This window comes from Pelophylax lessonae, assembly GCF_965119305.1.
Source record: "Pelophylax lessonae genome assembly, chromosome: 5".
Classification (NCBI taxonomy): Eukaryota; Metazoa; Chordata; class Amphibia; order Anura; family Ranidae; genus Pelophylax; species Pelophylax lessonae.
Window position 1 is genome coordinate 516646702 of NC_138772.1, and position 17306 is coordinate 516664007.

General features: G+C 41.9%; 1 protein-coding gene across 1 annotated transcript in view; it reads left to right on the forward strand.

Moving 5' to 3' along the window:
• The window catches only part of FER1L6 (fer-1 like family member 6), a gene marked incomplete at its 5' end in the record, with an annotated part of 316530 nt that overhangs the window by 65746 nt on the left and 233478 nt on the right, over positions 1-17306 (forward strand). The window contains 2 exons of the mRNA XM_082257934.1: positions 7075-7157; positions 13294-13414. Of these exons, the coding sequence (XP_082114060.1) occupies positions 7075-7157; positions 13294-13414 (204 nt within the window). The remainder of the gene's footprint in view (positions 1-7074; positions 7158-13293; positions 13415-17306) is intronic.

Here is a 17306-nt window from a genome sequence, read left to right on the forward strand (position 1 = left end):
TTATATTTGATGAGATTTTTATGCACGCACTATTAAGCACTTTTATTTGCTTGCTGCACGGAATAATATATATTTATATAATTGATTTGCTTGTTGCATGTACAATATATTTATTTATTTATTTATATATAACTATTTATATATTTATTTACTAATAAGCAACAGAAATATTTTTTAATTTTGAGTTGTGCACTTTAAAATATATTTATTACCTTTAATAATTTATTCACTAATAAGCACTTTAATACATATTTAATACACGTGCTACCCTGAACAAGTTTTATTCCAGTAAATATAAAAGATCACCAGCGCCTTTTTCATCTACGTCCCATATTTTATATTGTTTTCACAATTAAAAGGGCAGCAGGTTCAGATATATCTTTAAAAAGAGCCAGGCGCCTTCCTACAATTTTGCTAAGGATCTTCCAATGAGTTCACCTGTTCCAGTGACAACTATGTAAGAGAGGATTTCCCTTACTTTGGAGAAATTTCCATTTATATCCTGTTGTGTCTTCTGAACAGTAAGGCCCCTTTCACACAGGCTTTCCGATCAGGTCCGCCTGTCAGCTTTTCAGTCGGACCTGATCGGATGCTCCATGCACCCCTATAGAGCAGCGGATGTCGTTTTCCATCAGTCTGGACGATCGGATCGGATAGGAACAGATGAAAACGGACAGGCAGTCCGTTTTCATCCGATCTCCCATAGAGGAGAGCGGGGATCTGACAGGTCCGTCTCTGCAAAGTAAGCGGAGACGGAGCTGTCATCTGCCTGCTCAGCGGGGATTGGTGGAGCGATCCCCACTGAGAAAAATGGAGTCAGCCGGGACCCTAATAAGAAATCCAGCCAATGGGACACAAAAAGCAAAAAAAACTGACGGGGGTGTAAAAAAAATAAAAAAGTTTTGCTTTAGAGTGTACTTTAAATTTTGAATGGGATGGTACCACACCTCATGCAAAAAAATTAAAAATCAGACAGGCACCTTTTTTTTAATACTGTATTGCAATGCATAACATTTGCATTGTGGTGGGCTTCTTGCTATAGTGCAGTATATTTGGGTGCTGTTTTCAATATATTGCACCACAATAATCTGCATTGTGGTAAATTTGTACCAATTTATTGCACCACAACAAACTGTAAATTTGTATTTTACCTCATTTTACCACACTGCAAAATTCTAGATCAGTAGTGATCAACTTACAAGGTGTTAGGGGCCTCAGATGTGGCCTCCAACATCACCAAGGGGCCACACATGATATACACTATATTACAAAAAGTTTTGGGACACCTGCCTTTACACACACATGAACTTTAATGGTATCCCAGTGTAGTGCTACCCCCGCAGGAGTCGTTGGAATAATTGTTCCTGGGTCCCTCACTGATTAATCCACAGCCAGTCATAGGGTATTTTCAAACAGCCAGGTGCACACACTCTTCCACTCGTTGTCCCTAATAACCAGTCTAGAGGATGTGTTTTTTTGTATTTTATTTGGAGAACTTGAATAGGAGAAGTGATTTAGTAGGATATTTCAAATTAACTATTCACAAGCGAGGACGACTTCAATATTTCAATAGAACTGTGTAGCAGACTGTCAGGAAAACTATGCAGCAGCCTGTACAGAACAAAGCAAGTCCTTTTGTAGCAGAAGGAATGTGATGGACTTTGCTTCTTCAAGACACTAGCAAGTGCCCCTTTAGCTTACACCCATGTACTCCTAGGTGGGTGCTAGAAGAGAGTATAGTTTCTGCTTATCAGGAAGATTGCCAAGTAAATTTATAGTGCTATAGAGGTAGGGTCTGCTCATGGTGCTCAGGTGCAGCTCAGCTTGTCTGAATGTTTCACACCGGTCCAATAGGGAGGCATATTGGACAGTGGGAGGAGACCTGACAAGTGAGGGCACAGGCATTGTTACAGCCCTGGTGATTGGCAGAGGAAAGTGCCTCGTGCATGCTAAGTGACTGTATAAATGACAAAGGCACATGTGCTCAGGGTCTTCGGCTGGAGAGCGGGGTCCCGGAGGGAGGGGGCAGCTGCCCATCCTCTGTAGAAGCTGCCATACAGCCTTGGGTGGTCTATCTGAGGGCCTAAGAAGTTAGAAAGGAGCTGAACCCAGATGTCCTGCAGAGCTGACTGAATGGGAGACACAGGAAAGGATCTGAATATTTTTAAAGTGAGATCTGTGTCATAGTGCCTGTTCTGTGAGGGTCATCCCTTCAAGTAGAAGAGTTAGGGATGGGTGTCAGTCAAGGGGATGCTAGAGAGTGTCCTGAAGATAAAGTAGTTGTATCAAGTCTGCTTGTAGAGAGAGCAAGAAGAATGAATTCTTCTATACAAGTGGCAGTTTGGTCAAAGCAGTGTGCCTGCTTCCACAAATAACCTGGTGAGGCCAAGTGAGAGTTGTCCTTATCTACTGTGAATAGTTCAGTTGGAATATCCCACTATTCCCTTCTCCCATCCAAGTTCCACAATAAATATAAAAATACCCTGGACTGTTTAATGAGTAACGAGCAAACAGGAGTAAGGAGGGATATGTGAAAAATCCCCAGCAACTGTCTGCAGGTATTTAGAGGTCAGCCTAAGAAGTCAACACACAGCGTTAGACAGTGACAATGCTACAACCAGTATACTTATTTCTAGCACAAAGAGGGGGATTTTAGCAAAAACGGTCTTTAGGATCCCTTTAGGAGGTCTGTACTCACAAGGCCCTGGCCGCAGGTCACCTTCGTCCATGATACCAGACAGGATCTGTGGACATCCCCCCTCAGTCAGCTTGCAAAAGAACCATGGGTTTCATCTTCAGTATTTCAGGCCCTCAGGTCACCCACCTGAGGCCGTATGACAGCCTGTGCTGGGGAGAGGCAGCAGCCATCTCCCCATATGGACCTCTCCCTGTAGAGGTGGGCTGGACTAGACCAATAGCAGATGTGCTCCTCAGACATAAATACAGTCACCCAGCATGCCTTGGTGCTCATCCCCTTCTAATTGGCCAGGGTTGTATAGACTTCCCGTGCTCTCATCTGCCAGGTTTCCACCCACTGTCCAATATACTCCATAGCTATTGGATCAATGAGAAACATCAAGAGCAGCACCAGAGCACACTGAGAAGCCTCTGCTAAACAATTACAGCTCTCTGTTAAACAGACAGCTCACACATTTGCCTGACTGTCTCCCTGTTTGGCAGAGAAACCAAAAACTATATACACTAATTCTAACACCTAACTAGGAGGGTGCTACACCAGTCTTAGTGCGTAGGGTTTAATATTGAGATGGCCCACCCTTTGAAGCTATAACAGCTTAAAATCTAAAGTCTACAGGCTTGGAAACATCAGTTTGTAAATGGATAGAAAATTGGCTAAAAGATAGAATTCAGAGAGTAGTGGTAAATGATTCTTACTCTGAATGGTCTAAGGTTATCAGTGGTGTACCCCAAGGTTCAGTGTTGGGACCCTTATTTTTTATTATCTTTATAAATGATATAGAGTCTGGGATTAAAAGTACAATTTTAGTCAAGCTATGTAGTGAAATAACTTCCTTACAGGATGTCTCCAACTTACAAACTGACCTCAATTTGTCAATTACCATTATAATCAGAGCCGGTGCTTCCACTAGGCAAACTAGGCAGCCGCCTAGGGCGCATTGCAACCTAGGGGTGCAGCCATGAGTCGTCACTCTCTGTCCATCATGAATGATCCTTGTGAGCTGAGGGGAGGGGGCGGCAGTGGGGGAGGAAGAATGGACAGAGGAAGATGCCAGGTGTCTGGGGCAGTGGCTGAACTACCAGGCCCTGGCTTTCCACCACTGTTGGGGGGGGCCCAAGAGGCAGGAAGGGAGCCCACAGGAGTGCTGCCTGCATGATGATCCTCTTTGGCTGGAGCTGAGTGGTGAAAACCCGGGGCAGGAAGTGACTATCTGCACTGAGCTGGTGGGCAGCTGTTAATTTCCCTGGGTCGGTATTAAAGCGGAGTTCCGGGCACAGAATCGTTTTTTCAATGAACATACCCCCGGGACAGTCAGGGCTAGTACATTCCACAATTTCTAGCCTCTGATCTGTCCCGGTTCGCACTTACCTGCAAGAAGAAATACTCACTTTTAAAATTTCTTCTCCAGCGTTGCCATCTCTGTTGTGGGCAGCTGAAGCCAGCGCGATCCTCTTCTGCGTCCTCTTCCGCGTCTTCTTCTCCCAGAATGCGCCTTCACCGGCCCCTCTCGTCACTTCCGGTGCTGCGCCGCATTCCTCCACAGCTTCTGGGCATGCCCAGAAGCTGTTTAGCAGGGAATGCGGCGCCGCACCGGAAGTGACGAGCGGGCCGGTGCCTTTGCATTGATTCCTGGGAGCAATGACGTTCAGCTCCCAGGAATCATTGCAAACCAGAAGTGACGACGCGGGCCGCGGCCACAGAGGGAGGAAGTGGAAAATTGGTGTGACATAGAGGAGTTTTTAACCCTTTCCCTTTTTATTTAATTTTTTTGGGGGCAGGGGCGCAAGTAGCTGGTCTTGCCTAGGGCGTAAAATAGTCTAGCACCGGCCCTGATTATAATTAAAAGTGAAAGTAAAAGGAAAATCAAACAATTTGGGTTGTCCCAAGAAAAGTAATAGAGGGGAAATCTTCCAATGGGAACACCAGTTCTGGTTACCTGGGGGTCCCCGAAAGGGTTGTCACCTTTTCTTCAAGCCAAAGCCAAACCTCTTTAGCGGTGCACTGCAAAATCTTTATTTAAGGGGGAATGCTGTGGACTGGTGTAAACAGGAGCTCTAATGCAAGGGGTTTGCTGCTCACCAAAGCCCTATCTTACATCAAAGTTCCCAGCATTCCCCCTTTAATCAGGGTTCCCAAAACCCCCCCTTACTTTAGAGTCTGCAGATCACCCATTACATCTGAGTCCCCCTTACCTTAGTGTACTCACTCACTCGGAGGCAGGAGAGAGAAGGGAGGGGGGAGACTTCAGTCACAGACAGTGGATGGTGAGCTCACTCACCCAAGGATGGAGGCTCAGGCATCGGCACCTTTCATCCACAATGTAATTTCCGGTTTCTGGGCTTCAAATTTCCCACCCACACATCTCTTTTTTGAGACACAGCATGCTGGGGAGTGTGGGTGGGCAGACACAGAGGGGTAGGGGCAGGAGGAGGAAGAGTAGATAGAGCGCTCTCTCTCTCCTTTTCTGTCTGTGAGGGGAGAAGGGAACTGTACTGGCTCTGAGCAGTGTAAGAGAGAGTGTCAAAGATGCTCAGCTTAGACAACTGCAGCCAGTTCTCTGGACAGTTGGATACCCTGATGATTAGGGTGTGCCCAGGCACACCCAACCCATGCACACACCTGTGCACTTAGTGGTTCTGGTACTCAGTTACTTGGGGAGACACAGTCCTGTCTGAATAATGTGTCCAGGTTTCAGGTGGTCTGAAACCCTGACTCATGATTCAAAACCCAGCCTGCAGTTATGTGCACTGCTCTATGCATACTACAAATCCCATAGTCCATAGTCCTTTCAGGAGGGAGCATGAGAGGATGGCTACATTCCTACAAACACTGGATCCATGGAGAAGGATGTAGCCACCCTCTAACAGAAAGTCAGATTATAGCAGCAAAAAATAAAATAAAAAATAAACAGAGAGTATTTGAAGATTTGGAGGAAGAAATAAAAGGAAGATTTTTAAAGTTAGAATATTCAGCGTGCAAAATAAGTGGTCATGGCTGGTTTATGGTGAAATTATGCTTTTTCCACTTCCGGATTATGGCCCCAACAGTGCTCACTGGAACATTCAGAAGTTTAAAAATCCTTCTGTAACCAATACTATCAGATTGTTTTGCAACAATAGAGAGCGCTTTGCTTTTACCCATTATGATATGTTTCTTGTGTGACACCTTGGCAACGAGACACCTTTTTACAGGCCATCAGTTGAGCCTGAACCAGCTAAAATTAATTCATGGACAAGGGGCAGGATTGCTATCTAATTACTGATAGATTTCAGCTGGTGTCTTGGATTTCCATTTTTGCACCTCCCTTTCTTCATGAGTTCAATACTTTTTCTGTGTGTCATTCCATTTTATTACACATAACTTCATTTCTGAACTTATTTGTTTTGGTGTCTTTGTGTGTATGGATTGCATGGGTTGTTACCAACATGTGGTGAAAGTTTCATGTCAATAGTGCCTTTAGAAATGTATTGACTTAGAAAAATGGTAACCTGTTCAATACTTATTTTACCCGCTGTATATATATATATATATATATATATATATATATATATATATATATATATATATATATGCTGTATATACCACATATACATATTTTTATAACCAGAGTTTAGTGTCATTTTAAGGATCGCAGAGCACAGAATTAACAGTTTCTCTTATTATTTAGCTCTTTTACTATATATATATATATATATATATATAATTATAATATATATATAAATTATAATTATATATATATATATATATATATATATATATACATATATATATATAAAATTACAATATATATATAAATTATAATAATTATATATATATATATATATATATATATATATATATATATATATATATATATATATTGTAAAAGAGCTAAGTAATAATTGAAACTGTTAATTCTGTGCTCTGTGATCATTAAAATGACACTAAACTCTGGTTAAAAAAATATATATGTGGTATATACAGCATATATATATATATATATATATATATATATATACAGCGGGTAAAATAAGTATTGAACACGTTACCATTTTTCTAGGTCAATATATTTCTAAAGGCGCTATTGACATGAAACTTTCACCACATGTTGGTAACAACAAACCATATATATATATATATATATATATATATATATATATATATATATATATATATATATATATATATATATATATATATATATATATTTATATATTTATATATATATGGTATATATATATTTATATATATATATATATATGTGTGTTTGTATATATATATATATACTGTATATATATATATATATATATATATATTTTTTTTTTTTTAAATATATCATATAAAAATGCAATTTCCTGGAAATATCTCCAATTATTTCCTCTTGTCTTCCTTTCCAGAAAGGGTCTGTTCTCTGGTCTGCACCTGAAGAAAAAGAAGAAAGGTGACAAGGGATTGACGTTTGCAAACAAGGGTGCACTAGGTAAGGCCTATTAAATAAACAAAGAACAACTCAGAATAGAGCCGGATCAAGATTATGGGAACATTATATTTCCTCCTCAGCTAATCAAAGAAATCTCTCCATCAAAGGACAGAATTAAACTTTTGCACAAAGCAAAGCAAGTAAGCATAAGCTCTACTTGTGTGTTATCCACCGCGTACTATAATATAGCAAACAATGCAAAGGGCCCACACTTCCATCCTATATACTGTACTTCCATCCTATATACTATACTTCCATACTGTAATATATTCTAAGTCAAGGGAGCATAAAGAGATACAAAATTAAAGACATTTTAATTTAACACATAATACTTATTTACCACTTCAGCCCCGGAAGGTTTTACCCTCGTTCATGGCCAGGCCATATTCTGCGATACAGCATTGCATTTCTTTAACTGACAATTGCGCGGACGTGCGACGCTGTACCCAAATAACATTGATGTCCTCTTCCCCCCACAAACAGAGCTTTATTTTGGCAGTGTTTGATCACCTCTGTGGTTTTAATTTTTTGTGCTATGAACAAAAAAATATATATATTTTTTTACTTTATGCTATAAAACACATCTAATAAAAAACAAAAACAAATGTATTCATTAGTTTAGGCCAATCTGTAATCTACTACATGTTTTTGGTAACAAAAAATCACAATAAGCGTATATTGATTGGTTTGCACAAAGGTATTTTTTCACTGGTAATGGTGGCGATCACTGATTTTTAGCGGAACTGTTAAATTGCAGCAGGCAATTCGGACACCTAACTGTCACTTTTGACACTTTTTGGGGACCAGTGACACTAATACAGTGATTAGTGCTAAAAAAAAAATGCACCGTCACTGTACTAATAACACTGACAGGGAAGGCAATAACATCAGGGGCAATCAAAGGGTTAAGTGTGCTCCTAGGGAGTGCTTTCTAACTGCGTGAGGGAGGTGCTTTTACTGGAGGGAGACAGAGATCCATGTTCCTGCTTAGCAAAAACACAAGATCTCTGTCTTCCCCTCTCACAGAACGATGGTCTGCCTTGTTTACATAGGCATACCGCTGTTCTTCCTCTCCTGAGAAAGATTGCTGGGTCCTAGCGGTGCCCTGTCACTGCACGAAATCACGTACAGGCATGACTTACTTCCTGGTTTTGAGACCTAGGCAAATTATGTCATACATCCCAGGAGTCTTCAGAAGGGAAGGATGGGTTTTCTCAGCTAAGCACACCCTCCTGCCTGCATGCCTGAGCTAAGGGCAAATGGATTCCATGAAGTAAAAGCTATGTCAATCATCTGCCCTTACTCAAGATGGCCACAGTCAGAAGTGCTAGGGGTTGTTGTGAATTCTCAGCAAAATAGAGCTTGGTGACATGGATGGATGGAAGAGTTTGCTTTAAGTATTAAAAATGAATTAAATCGTACTTTTGCCATCTTTTTTCCTGGTTGTTGGATGATCTTGTCCTGGCCCCGATCCTCCTCCATTTATAGAGTTCTCATTAATGGAAACTATATTATTATTATTATACAGGATTTATACAGTGACAACAGTTTGTGCAGCACTTTACATTAAAAAGGGAGGCAGTACAGTTACAATATAATTCAATACAAGAGAGCTAGCAGGGCCATGCTCATGAGAGCTTACAATGTAATAGAAAGGGGCAAATGGTACAAAAGGTAATAACTGTGGGGCACAAGGTTATAGGCAAGTGCAGTCTATGTTCTCCACTGCAGGTGGCGCTCATCCACAGTGGCATTGCAGGGGGAGAGGAAGTTAAGATAAACACAGTTCCTGTATGGTTTTCAGGGTCACTGGGGAAGCTATGCCATTGGATGCTGCCACCCCTTGTGACTCTAGCAGCCGCCTTGGGTCAGGCAGAGCCTATTTAAGGTCCTGGGTCCCAGGCTTGGGTCGCATTTTCAAATGCGGGTAGTGTAGGGTGAGGTCACCCATCTGAAAAGGACAGTGATTAGTGGCAGGAAGAGGATCCAGTCAAGTAGGGAAAGGATAGGGACATTCTGGAGACCTTGCCATTTGGGCTCAGACTAGTCAGGTTGCATTTCGCCCCTCAAGACTCTGTCTACACATTTGAGACCCTCTCTGCTACATGTTGCTAATATTAATAAAACAAAAAAAATTTTCACTGCACTCGGGTTATAAACTGCAGCTAGTATAAATTGTAGGTAAAAATTAAACACATATAGGAAAAATGCAGCACCATTCATAGAAAACACATAAAGACTAGGATTCCAAGAGTGTGTGACGTGAATAGCTATCCAGTATCCATAAATATGAAAGTCCTTATAACACAGAGGACACCAAAAAAGTACTACAAGAAAACAACAAGAGAAGGGCGCACCGACCTTGTGCATTACCACTTAAATGTTTATTAAAATCAAAGAAGGGTAGCGTACAATATACTCACAAACGTAGCATATGAACAAGCATATAGGAAATGGGCACCGCTTGCTTCCAGGACACTTCTCTACTGCTGGATAGCGTGATGGCGTCCTCGAAACCTGATGTGGCTTACGCGTTTCGAGGGAGGACCCTCGAGTGGCGATTTTGGCTCTGAGGAAGAGGGTCCTCCCTCGAAACGCGTAAGCCACATCAGGTTTTGAGGAGGCCATCACGCTATCCAGCAGTAGAGAAGTGTCCTGGAAGCAAGCGGTGCCCATTTCCTATATGCTTGTTCATATGCTACGTTTGTGAGTATATTGTACGCTACCCTTCTTTGATTTTAATAAACTTTTAAGTGGTAATGCACAAGGTCGGTGCGCCCTTCTCTTGTTGTTTTCTTGTAGTGCCTTTTGGATACCATTGGTCCTGAGGGGGGCAGCAAGACCACTTCATTTGTGTCATAAAACCGCCTAGAAGATTCACCTTCCCGCATACCACTTGAGCGCAGGAGAGATATTGTTGTTTTTTGGACACCAAAAATGTGTTGGTATGAAAAGCTGTAGATGAAAAAGTGCTCCTCCACCGACGCCACAGTACATCCGGCCTCTTACCCTAAAATATGGACCACTAGATCATAGGTGGTCTAGAAGTGCTCCAACGCTCCTCTGGCTTGCTCTTGTTCAACAGAGATTGCATCAGACTAAATATTGTTGACCCCTTTTAGGATATCTCTCCATCAGTCATGTATGCCAAAATGAGAACATACAACGCCTCATAGTGCAGTAAGTTAGAACATTCAAAGGTTTATTAAAAAAAAAATTCCAATGTACTCACATTCTTCCAATAAAAACAAGCGTGCCAAATAGCAAATGCCTGATGGCGCCTAACCAGCAAGATGTCCGCGCGTGCTGAAACGTGATGTGTAGTATCCAGGCTCCACTCTATGCGTTTTGTCCAATCAGAAATGTCGTCAGGAGTGTTGGAGCGCTTCTAGCAATCCTATATTCTAGTGTTTCATATTTTGGGGTAAGAGGCCCGGTGTGCTGTGGTGTCGGTGGAGGAGCACTTTTTCATCTACAGCTTGTCATACCAACACACTTTCGGTGTCCTCTGAGTTATATGGACTTTTAATATTTTTGGATACTGGATAGCTATACACGTCACACACTCTGGGAATCCTAGTCTTCATGTGTTTTCTATGAATAGACTTGGATGTGCTGCATTTTTTCCTATACGTTGCTGAAGGCCAGCAAGCGAGGAAGTGATGAGGGAGCTAGAAAGCAGGAGGTCTTGAGAGGAGCGGAGAGGATGGTTTGGATCAACTCTAATGAGACATGATTGATGATGTAGCTGGGGGCAGAGATGTAAATAGCTTTGTATGTTGTAGTTAGTACTTTGAAATGTATATGTGGGGCAATCAGAAGCCAGTGGAGGGCTTGGCAAAGAGGGGTGGAGGACACTGAATCGGTGGTAAGGTAGATGATTCTGGCAGCAGCATTTATAATAGGGAGCGATCCAACACTGGCTGTAGCTAGGTATGGAGAAGAGTGAATATATAACTACAGAGGATAGCTCACACATGCAAAAGAAATGACTATCAAATATAACAAGGCAATCAAAATGAGTAAAAATGGGGATTTAGTCCCACCATATGGCCATATCGTGCTCAAGCCCACCACTACATAAATGTACCCCATTGTCAGTGGGTCCTACACTATCCAAAAAATGAAGGATAAATCCAGCCTCTCTATACCATTGGAGATACTTCTTGCATGGCGAGAGATGTGCACCTGCACTATAAGGGACTCCTCCTATATCTGCTTACTGGTGGACACTGATAAAGAAGTACAGGTGTGGGAGGGTGGGGCGCTCAACCTTAGGAGTCTGGTCAGGACTGAGTGTATAACAAACAAACAAAGGGTTGGGGGGGCACACCCTGAACATGCATTTCTAAAGCTGGTGCTGCTATAAAAACCAATATACATATATAACTACACAGGATAGCGCACACGTGCAAAATAAATGACTATCAAATATAACAAGGCAATCAAAATGAGTAAAAATGGGGATTTAGTACCACCATATGGCCATATCGTGCTCAAGCCCACCACTACGTCACAGTACCCCATTGTCAGTGGGTCCTACACTATCCAAAAAATTAAGCATAAATCCAACCTCTCTATACCATTGGAGATACTTACTCCTTGCATGGGAGAGATGTGCAACTGTACTATAAGGGACTCCTCCTATATCTGCTTACTGGTGGACACTGATAAAGAAGTACAGGTGTGGGAGAAGAGTGAAGCCAAGACGCCCGCCACTCGTCTCTATGCCCTTGGAGGACCAGAACGATGTCATGACGTCACTTCCGCTTCCCGGGCCATAGTAAACTATTTTTTTTTTTTTTTTATTAAAGCAAACATTCAAAAAAAATTTTTTTTGATCTTGCTTTTAAAAGTAAATCTTTTTGACCCCAGATCTCTCAATAAAGAGGACCTGTCATCCTTATTTATATTACTAGGGATGTTTACATTCCTTGTTATAGGAATAAAAGTGATTAAAAAAATAACATAAAGGGACAGTGTAAGGCCCCGTTCACATACACGCGACGCTACTTCGCACCGCGACCTCCGAGGTCGCGGTGCAAGCAGCGTGCCGCAACCTCGGAGCGGCCGCCACGGACTTTATAACATTGAAGTCTATGGTGGTCGCCTCCAGGTCGCCCCAAAGAAGCTCCGAACCCTTTTTCTAAGTCGGAGCGACTTGTGTCGCTCCTATTAGAACGGGTCCGCAGCTTCCCTATGGAAGGCGACCTGTGAGGCGACCAGGCGGCCTTAGTGTGAACGGGGGCTAAAAATAAAAAATAAAAAGTAATATAAATAATAATAATAATAAAAAAAATGTAAAGTGCCCCATCCCTCCGTGTTTGCGGGCAGAAGTGAACACATACATAAGTCACGCAAGCATAGGTAAACGGTGTTCAGACGACACACGGTAGGTATTGCTGCGAACATTAGAGCGAGAGCTCTAACAAATCATCTGAATGTAGATGGCCACACCCAGATATGATAGGGGGGTGTTTTTCAAAGTAGAGCATGGAGACATGGATTGATGGGGGAGTTTGCTTTGAGCATTAAAAATTAATTAAATAGTATTTGGTAAATATTTTATAATATTGACTAGACACCACATACAACTAAGGCCTCATGCACACAGGACATTTGAAAAAAAACAAGCTGCAATGCCAGTTCTGACACCAGGAAAAAGCAGCTGTAAAAACGTGCTTTTAGAAGCACTTTGTATTGGCATCAATGCACATTTTAGCCGCGTTTAGCAGTAGCAGCGTTAGTGTTTTGCAGCCTTTCTCTGCCCACTTCTATGTTCCAACCTCAAATCCAACTACTACAGCTTAAAAACGTCTGACGGGGTCTAACGCTGTATGCAGCCTTTAACAGCGTCAGACATTTTTACAGCCTAACACTGCTGCTCCAGAATGTGCTGGCCTGGGTTTTTTTTACATCTTGAAAACGCCTATGCCACTTACAGCTTCTAAAAGCCCGTGTGTGCATGAGGCCATAGAATAACATGGAAGGGCATTTTTAAGCTGCAAAAAAAACGTCTGACGCTCCTAAAAGCAGCTGTAAAAACTCCCAGTGTGCATGAGGTCTAAAATGTCACTTTTGGATGAACTGATCATTGAAGCACCAATATGATTGTATATGATGTTTTGTTCTTCAGACGACACTGACAGCACTCATGGCGCTGTTCCTTCCAGTGATTTGGGTGGCAGTTCCGAGAGCCTGCTCACCGACATCTCTACCTCCAACACGTCCCTGTCAACTGCTATGCAAAAGAAAAGGTATTTGCAACATTCCCTTTCAGAATGTTTGACAATAATTCATCTATATAATAATGAATCACTCTATAAAGTCATCAACTCGATTGACAGTCTAGTTTTGAAGAAATCTGAAGATCTCAGACTTCCCACGTGGCATTGCTGGGCTGCTGACTGTCCTGTTTAGTGTAGGGCCACGTTTATTCTTCAGTATTTTGTGTTTTAGTGTCATTTTTTTACTGGGGCCTGTTTTTTGTGACCTCGTGGCTAAGCCCTGACAACTGCTCTTCCAGTATCCACCAAGACTGCCTGAATGGCCAATGAATAGCAGTTGATATAACTTAGCCATGAAGACATGACTAAAAGGAGGAACAGGTCAGAGAGGGGTTAAAGAAGAACTATAGGCCAAACTTTTTTCCCCCCTTTTGGATAGAGCAAGGAAGGGTTTTAACCCCTGTAAGATTTTATTTCGCCATCTGTATCCCATTGCGAAAATTTCCCTTCACTTCCTGTCCCATAGCCAAACAGGAAGTTAGAGGTAAATAGAGAGGGTGTAGCTCTCTAACGGGGACATAGACGGCAATAAAAACTGACAGGTGTTCTAATCCATCTCCACTCTATCTAAAACTAAAAAAAAGTTTTTGCCTTTAGTTATACTTTTAAAAAACAATGTTAGTTTAGTGGGGAAGAAGCATAGTCCTTACCTGATTGGATGTTGAAGGTTGAATTGGCAGGGATGGAGACGCAAGGGTGGTTCATGCAAAGTATTCTGAGTATTAATTCCAGAAAGCTCAGGCAAAGAGGAAGCTTCTCCTCCCTCCCATCCTGTATTCAGGTGTATTGGGGAAGTATTTTGTGGTTAAGGATTTATATAAAAAGAGTGAAAATTTGTCACAGCTTATCGGGTCAGGAGGTCTTTGGGGGGGGGGGGGGATTAAATATGGTGCTTCCACTTGGATGGTTATTGGAGGTTCTATGAGGACCTAGGTCCCCTGGGGGAAAATGTAGGACTGTGTGAGTTTGTAATTTCTTCAAGTCGGTTGGGACACAACTGAGGACATGGGCGATCATAGTTATAAAGTCTGCCTTAAGGACACCCAAAGACCCCCCTCCTGGTTGCATTGTTGAAATTGTTTTGAAAGAGAATAAACTCCGCGCTAAAGATATCTGAAGGAATATATAGGCTGCAGCCTACCCTGAACTACGGTCCGAGGACTGTGTAAAGTAGAAGTGAAAATTGGGGTAATTGGCGCTGCCTTGAGTAAGGAATTTAAGGTGTCAACAGTGATAAATGAATATGTATAAATACACTGTGGTGTGTATATAAATGGTGTTCGGTGTATTGTCAGTGCAATAAATAAATATATTAAAACCACATTATATAAATAATAAAACACTATATCTGAAGTGTGACAATAAACCCGTGATTGAGGTGACAATGTGTATATAAAAATATTGTGATCAGGCAATAAAATAAATACACTAAAAATACAAAGGTAAAATGAAGGAAACAAAGTGCAGGTGGCAGTGGCGAGCAAAAATGCAATAAAGTGCACTGAAAATATAGAAAGTGGTCTAGGCGCTCGAAGAAATTAAAGTGACAAATGGAAAAAATATATATATAGAGTGCAATAAAGTGCACACAAGTGAATGATGAAGTGGCTGGCTGATAAAAGTCCTTGTAGCCAGTAATACAGTAGTGATATGTGAATACTGGTTTAGTCCATAACAGAATAAATATACGGGTGGGTAAATCTTAAGGTGACCCCGTGTGGGTAACTGGTGGGGTGCTGAGTGACCCCTAAGGTAAATGTCCTACCAACCAGATATACCCACCCCACATATTTGTAGTTATACCCAGTATTAGGGGCAAGCAGGAATCGCTCTGTAGGCTCCTATCTCCCTTCTGTGATGGGGGGGATATCAGGGGTCTTCCTCGGGGGTCCGTAGTATGTAGGTGTCCCAGGAGGAATTTGGAAACCTGTGGTCCTCTACCTTAAGAGCCGTAATACATCCGATGGTCCGTGGGTGGACTTCAGCCAATCGACAATGTTTGGGGGCAGGAGGGTCATATAGGGCAGAAAAGAGGCTAATACTGTGATACCGTTTAAGCCTTTATTCAAACATCCTGTATAAAAATGGGTACTCACAAAGCTGTAGTCAAAAACAAGCAGTGAACAGCGTCCCGGAACGCAATGCGTTCCACCAGAATGCCGGAACCGGAAGTGACACGACTGCGCTGTACGCGTTTCGTCATCAGACGTCCTCTGCAGACGTCCTCTGCAGCGTTCCTGCTGGCGTCATCTTCTTTTAACCTGATAGGGAACTGGTTAAAAGAATAGCTGATGTGGCCGTTTAAACCCATGTCACACAGTCCATGTCATTAATGTAAAGATTGAAGGACCGAGGTAGATGAATCCTTTAGTAAAGTCAGACCCCAGTAACAAAGTAAAACTAAACCAGAGGTGTTTAATTGAAAAATAACAGCATATAAACAAATGTTTACAATTCCAAGACTGTCTCTTGAAGAGGAACTGCAGTCAGCTCACATAATTTGTAATAAAATATATTTGCCATTCTGAAGCTTCCCTGCCCCCACTTTGCATATTATTTTATATGTACTGTGATTCTATATTTGCCAAATATGCTGCAGAAATCTCGCTCCATTAAGTCTGGCTGCAGCCATTTTAACTGTGGGCAGCTGAAGCTGCTGCCTGTTCCCTTCCTGGATTTACACAGACACGCAGAGGCACACGGACACACACACACGCACACATATATACAGACACACATACACACACACATACATATATATTTACAGACAGACAGATAGACACACTCACACCACTGCTTGCCTGACCATTTTTCCTTATTGATCTCTGCAGTCTACTGTTATCTCCGCCCTCATCCAGCCTCCTCCAACTCAAACAAATTGGCTCTCCTATGACTCATCCCTCCTCCCTTGCTGGCAAATTCTCAAGAGAGAAAGAGAGCAAGCTGTAGGCTAGGATGTCATTAGCCTAGGCTTTTTACCAGACAAGAAAGAGGAAGTGGGCTGTATAAGATATTTACTGGCAAAACAAAAATGTTTTACTATCCAAAGTTAAAACAACAAGGGCAGAAGATTTAATAGTTGGAAAGATGAAAAAAATGACTGAAGAGCCCCTTTAAATATCATGAACATGCTCAGGAAATAGCTCATACAATGTATAACAAACACAAAGGTATAAACCTGGCTTGCATCTTTCGCAAAAAGACAGTAATGTTTTGTCATAGGCAAACAACAGAATCAATCTCTGTAATTTGCAATACCAACTAACAAGTGTATAGTGAAGTTCTCTTGTCAGATGAATAGAACTCAACCAAAAAGTAGCCTGTCCATAACTAATTCTAAAGGACTCAGACCTGGGGTATCCAGCCAGGGACCCCAAAGATTTCCAAATTTGCGGGGACATCCCCTGTGCTGGTAGATGTACTTCTAATAGTGTCACCCATTCCTTATGAGATGGGGAATCAATAGACTTCCAATATTTAAGCACAACTCTCCGGGCTTGAAAGAGAGCTCTAGCCACAGTTTCTCTAATGGGAGCAGTTGGAAATCATCTAGGATGCCCAGTAGACACAGTTTGGGGTCAAGCCAGATGGAGATCTGAAATACAGCATTTATCGTGATTAGTACTGCCACCCAATAAATGTGTAGTTTGGGGCACCACTAGAAAAAAGAAATCAAGTCCCCATGGCCCCTGGAACATTTACTGCAAGTGGGCACGGAGGAGGCTTTTCTGGCTTGTACTGTGTTTTCTGCTCTAAAGGCCAACCTGAGCTAACCTTTTATTTTATTTTTAGATAAAAAAGCGATGGGTTTTAACCTCCATAAGCTTTTTGTTTCTGTCTATGTCCCCCACCTCACTTCTTG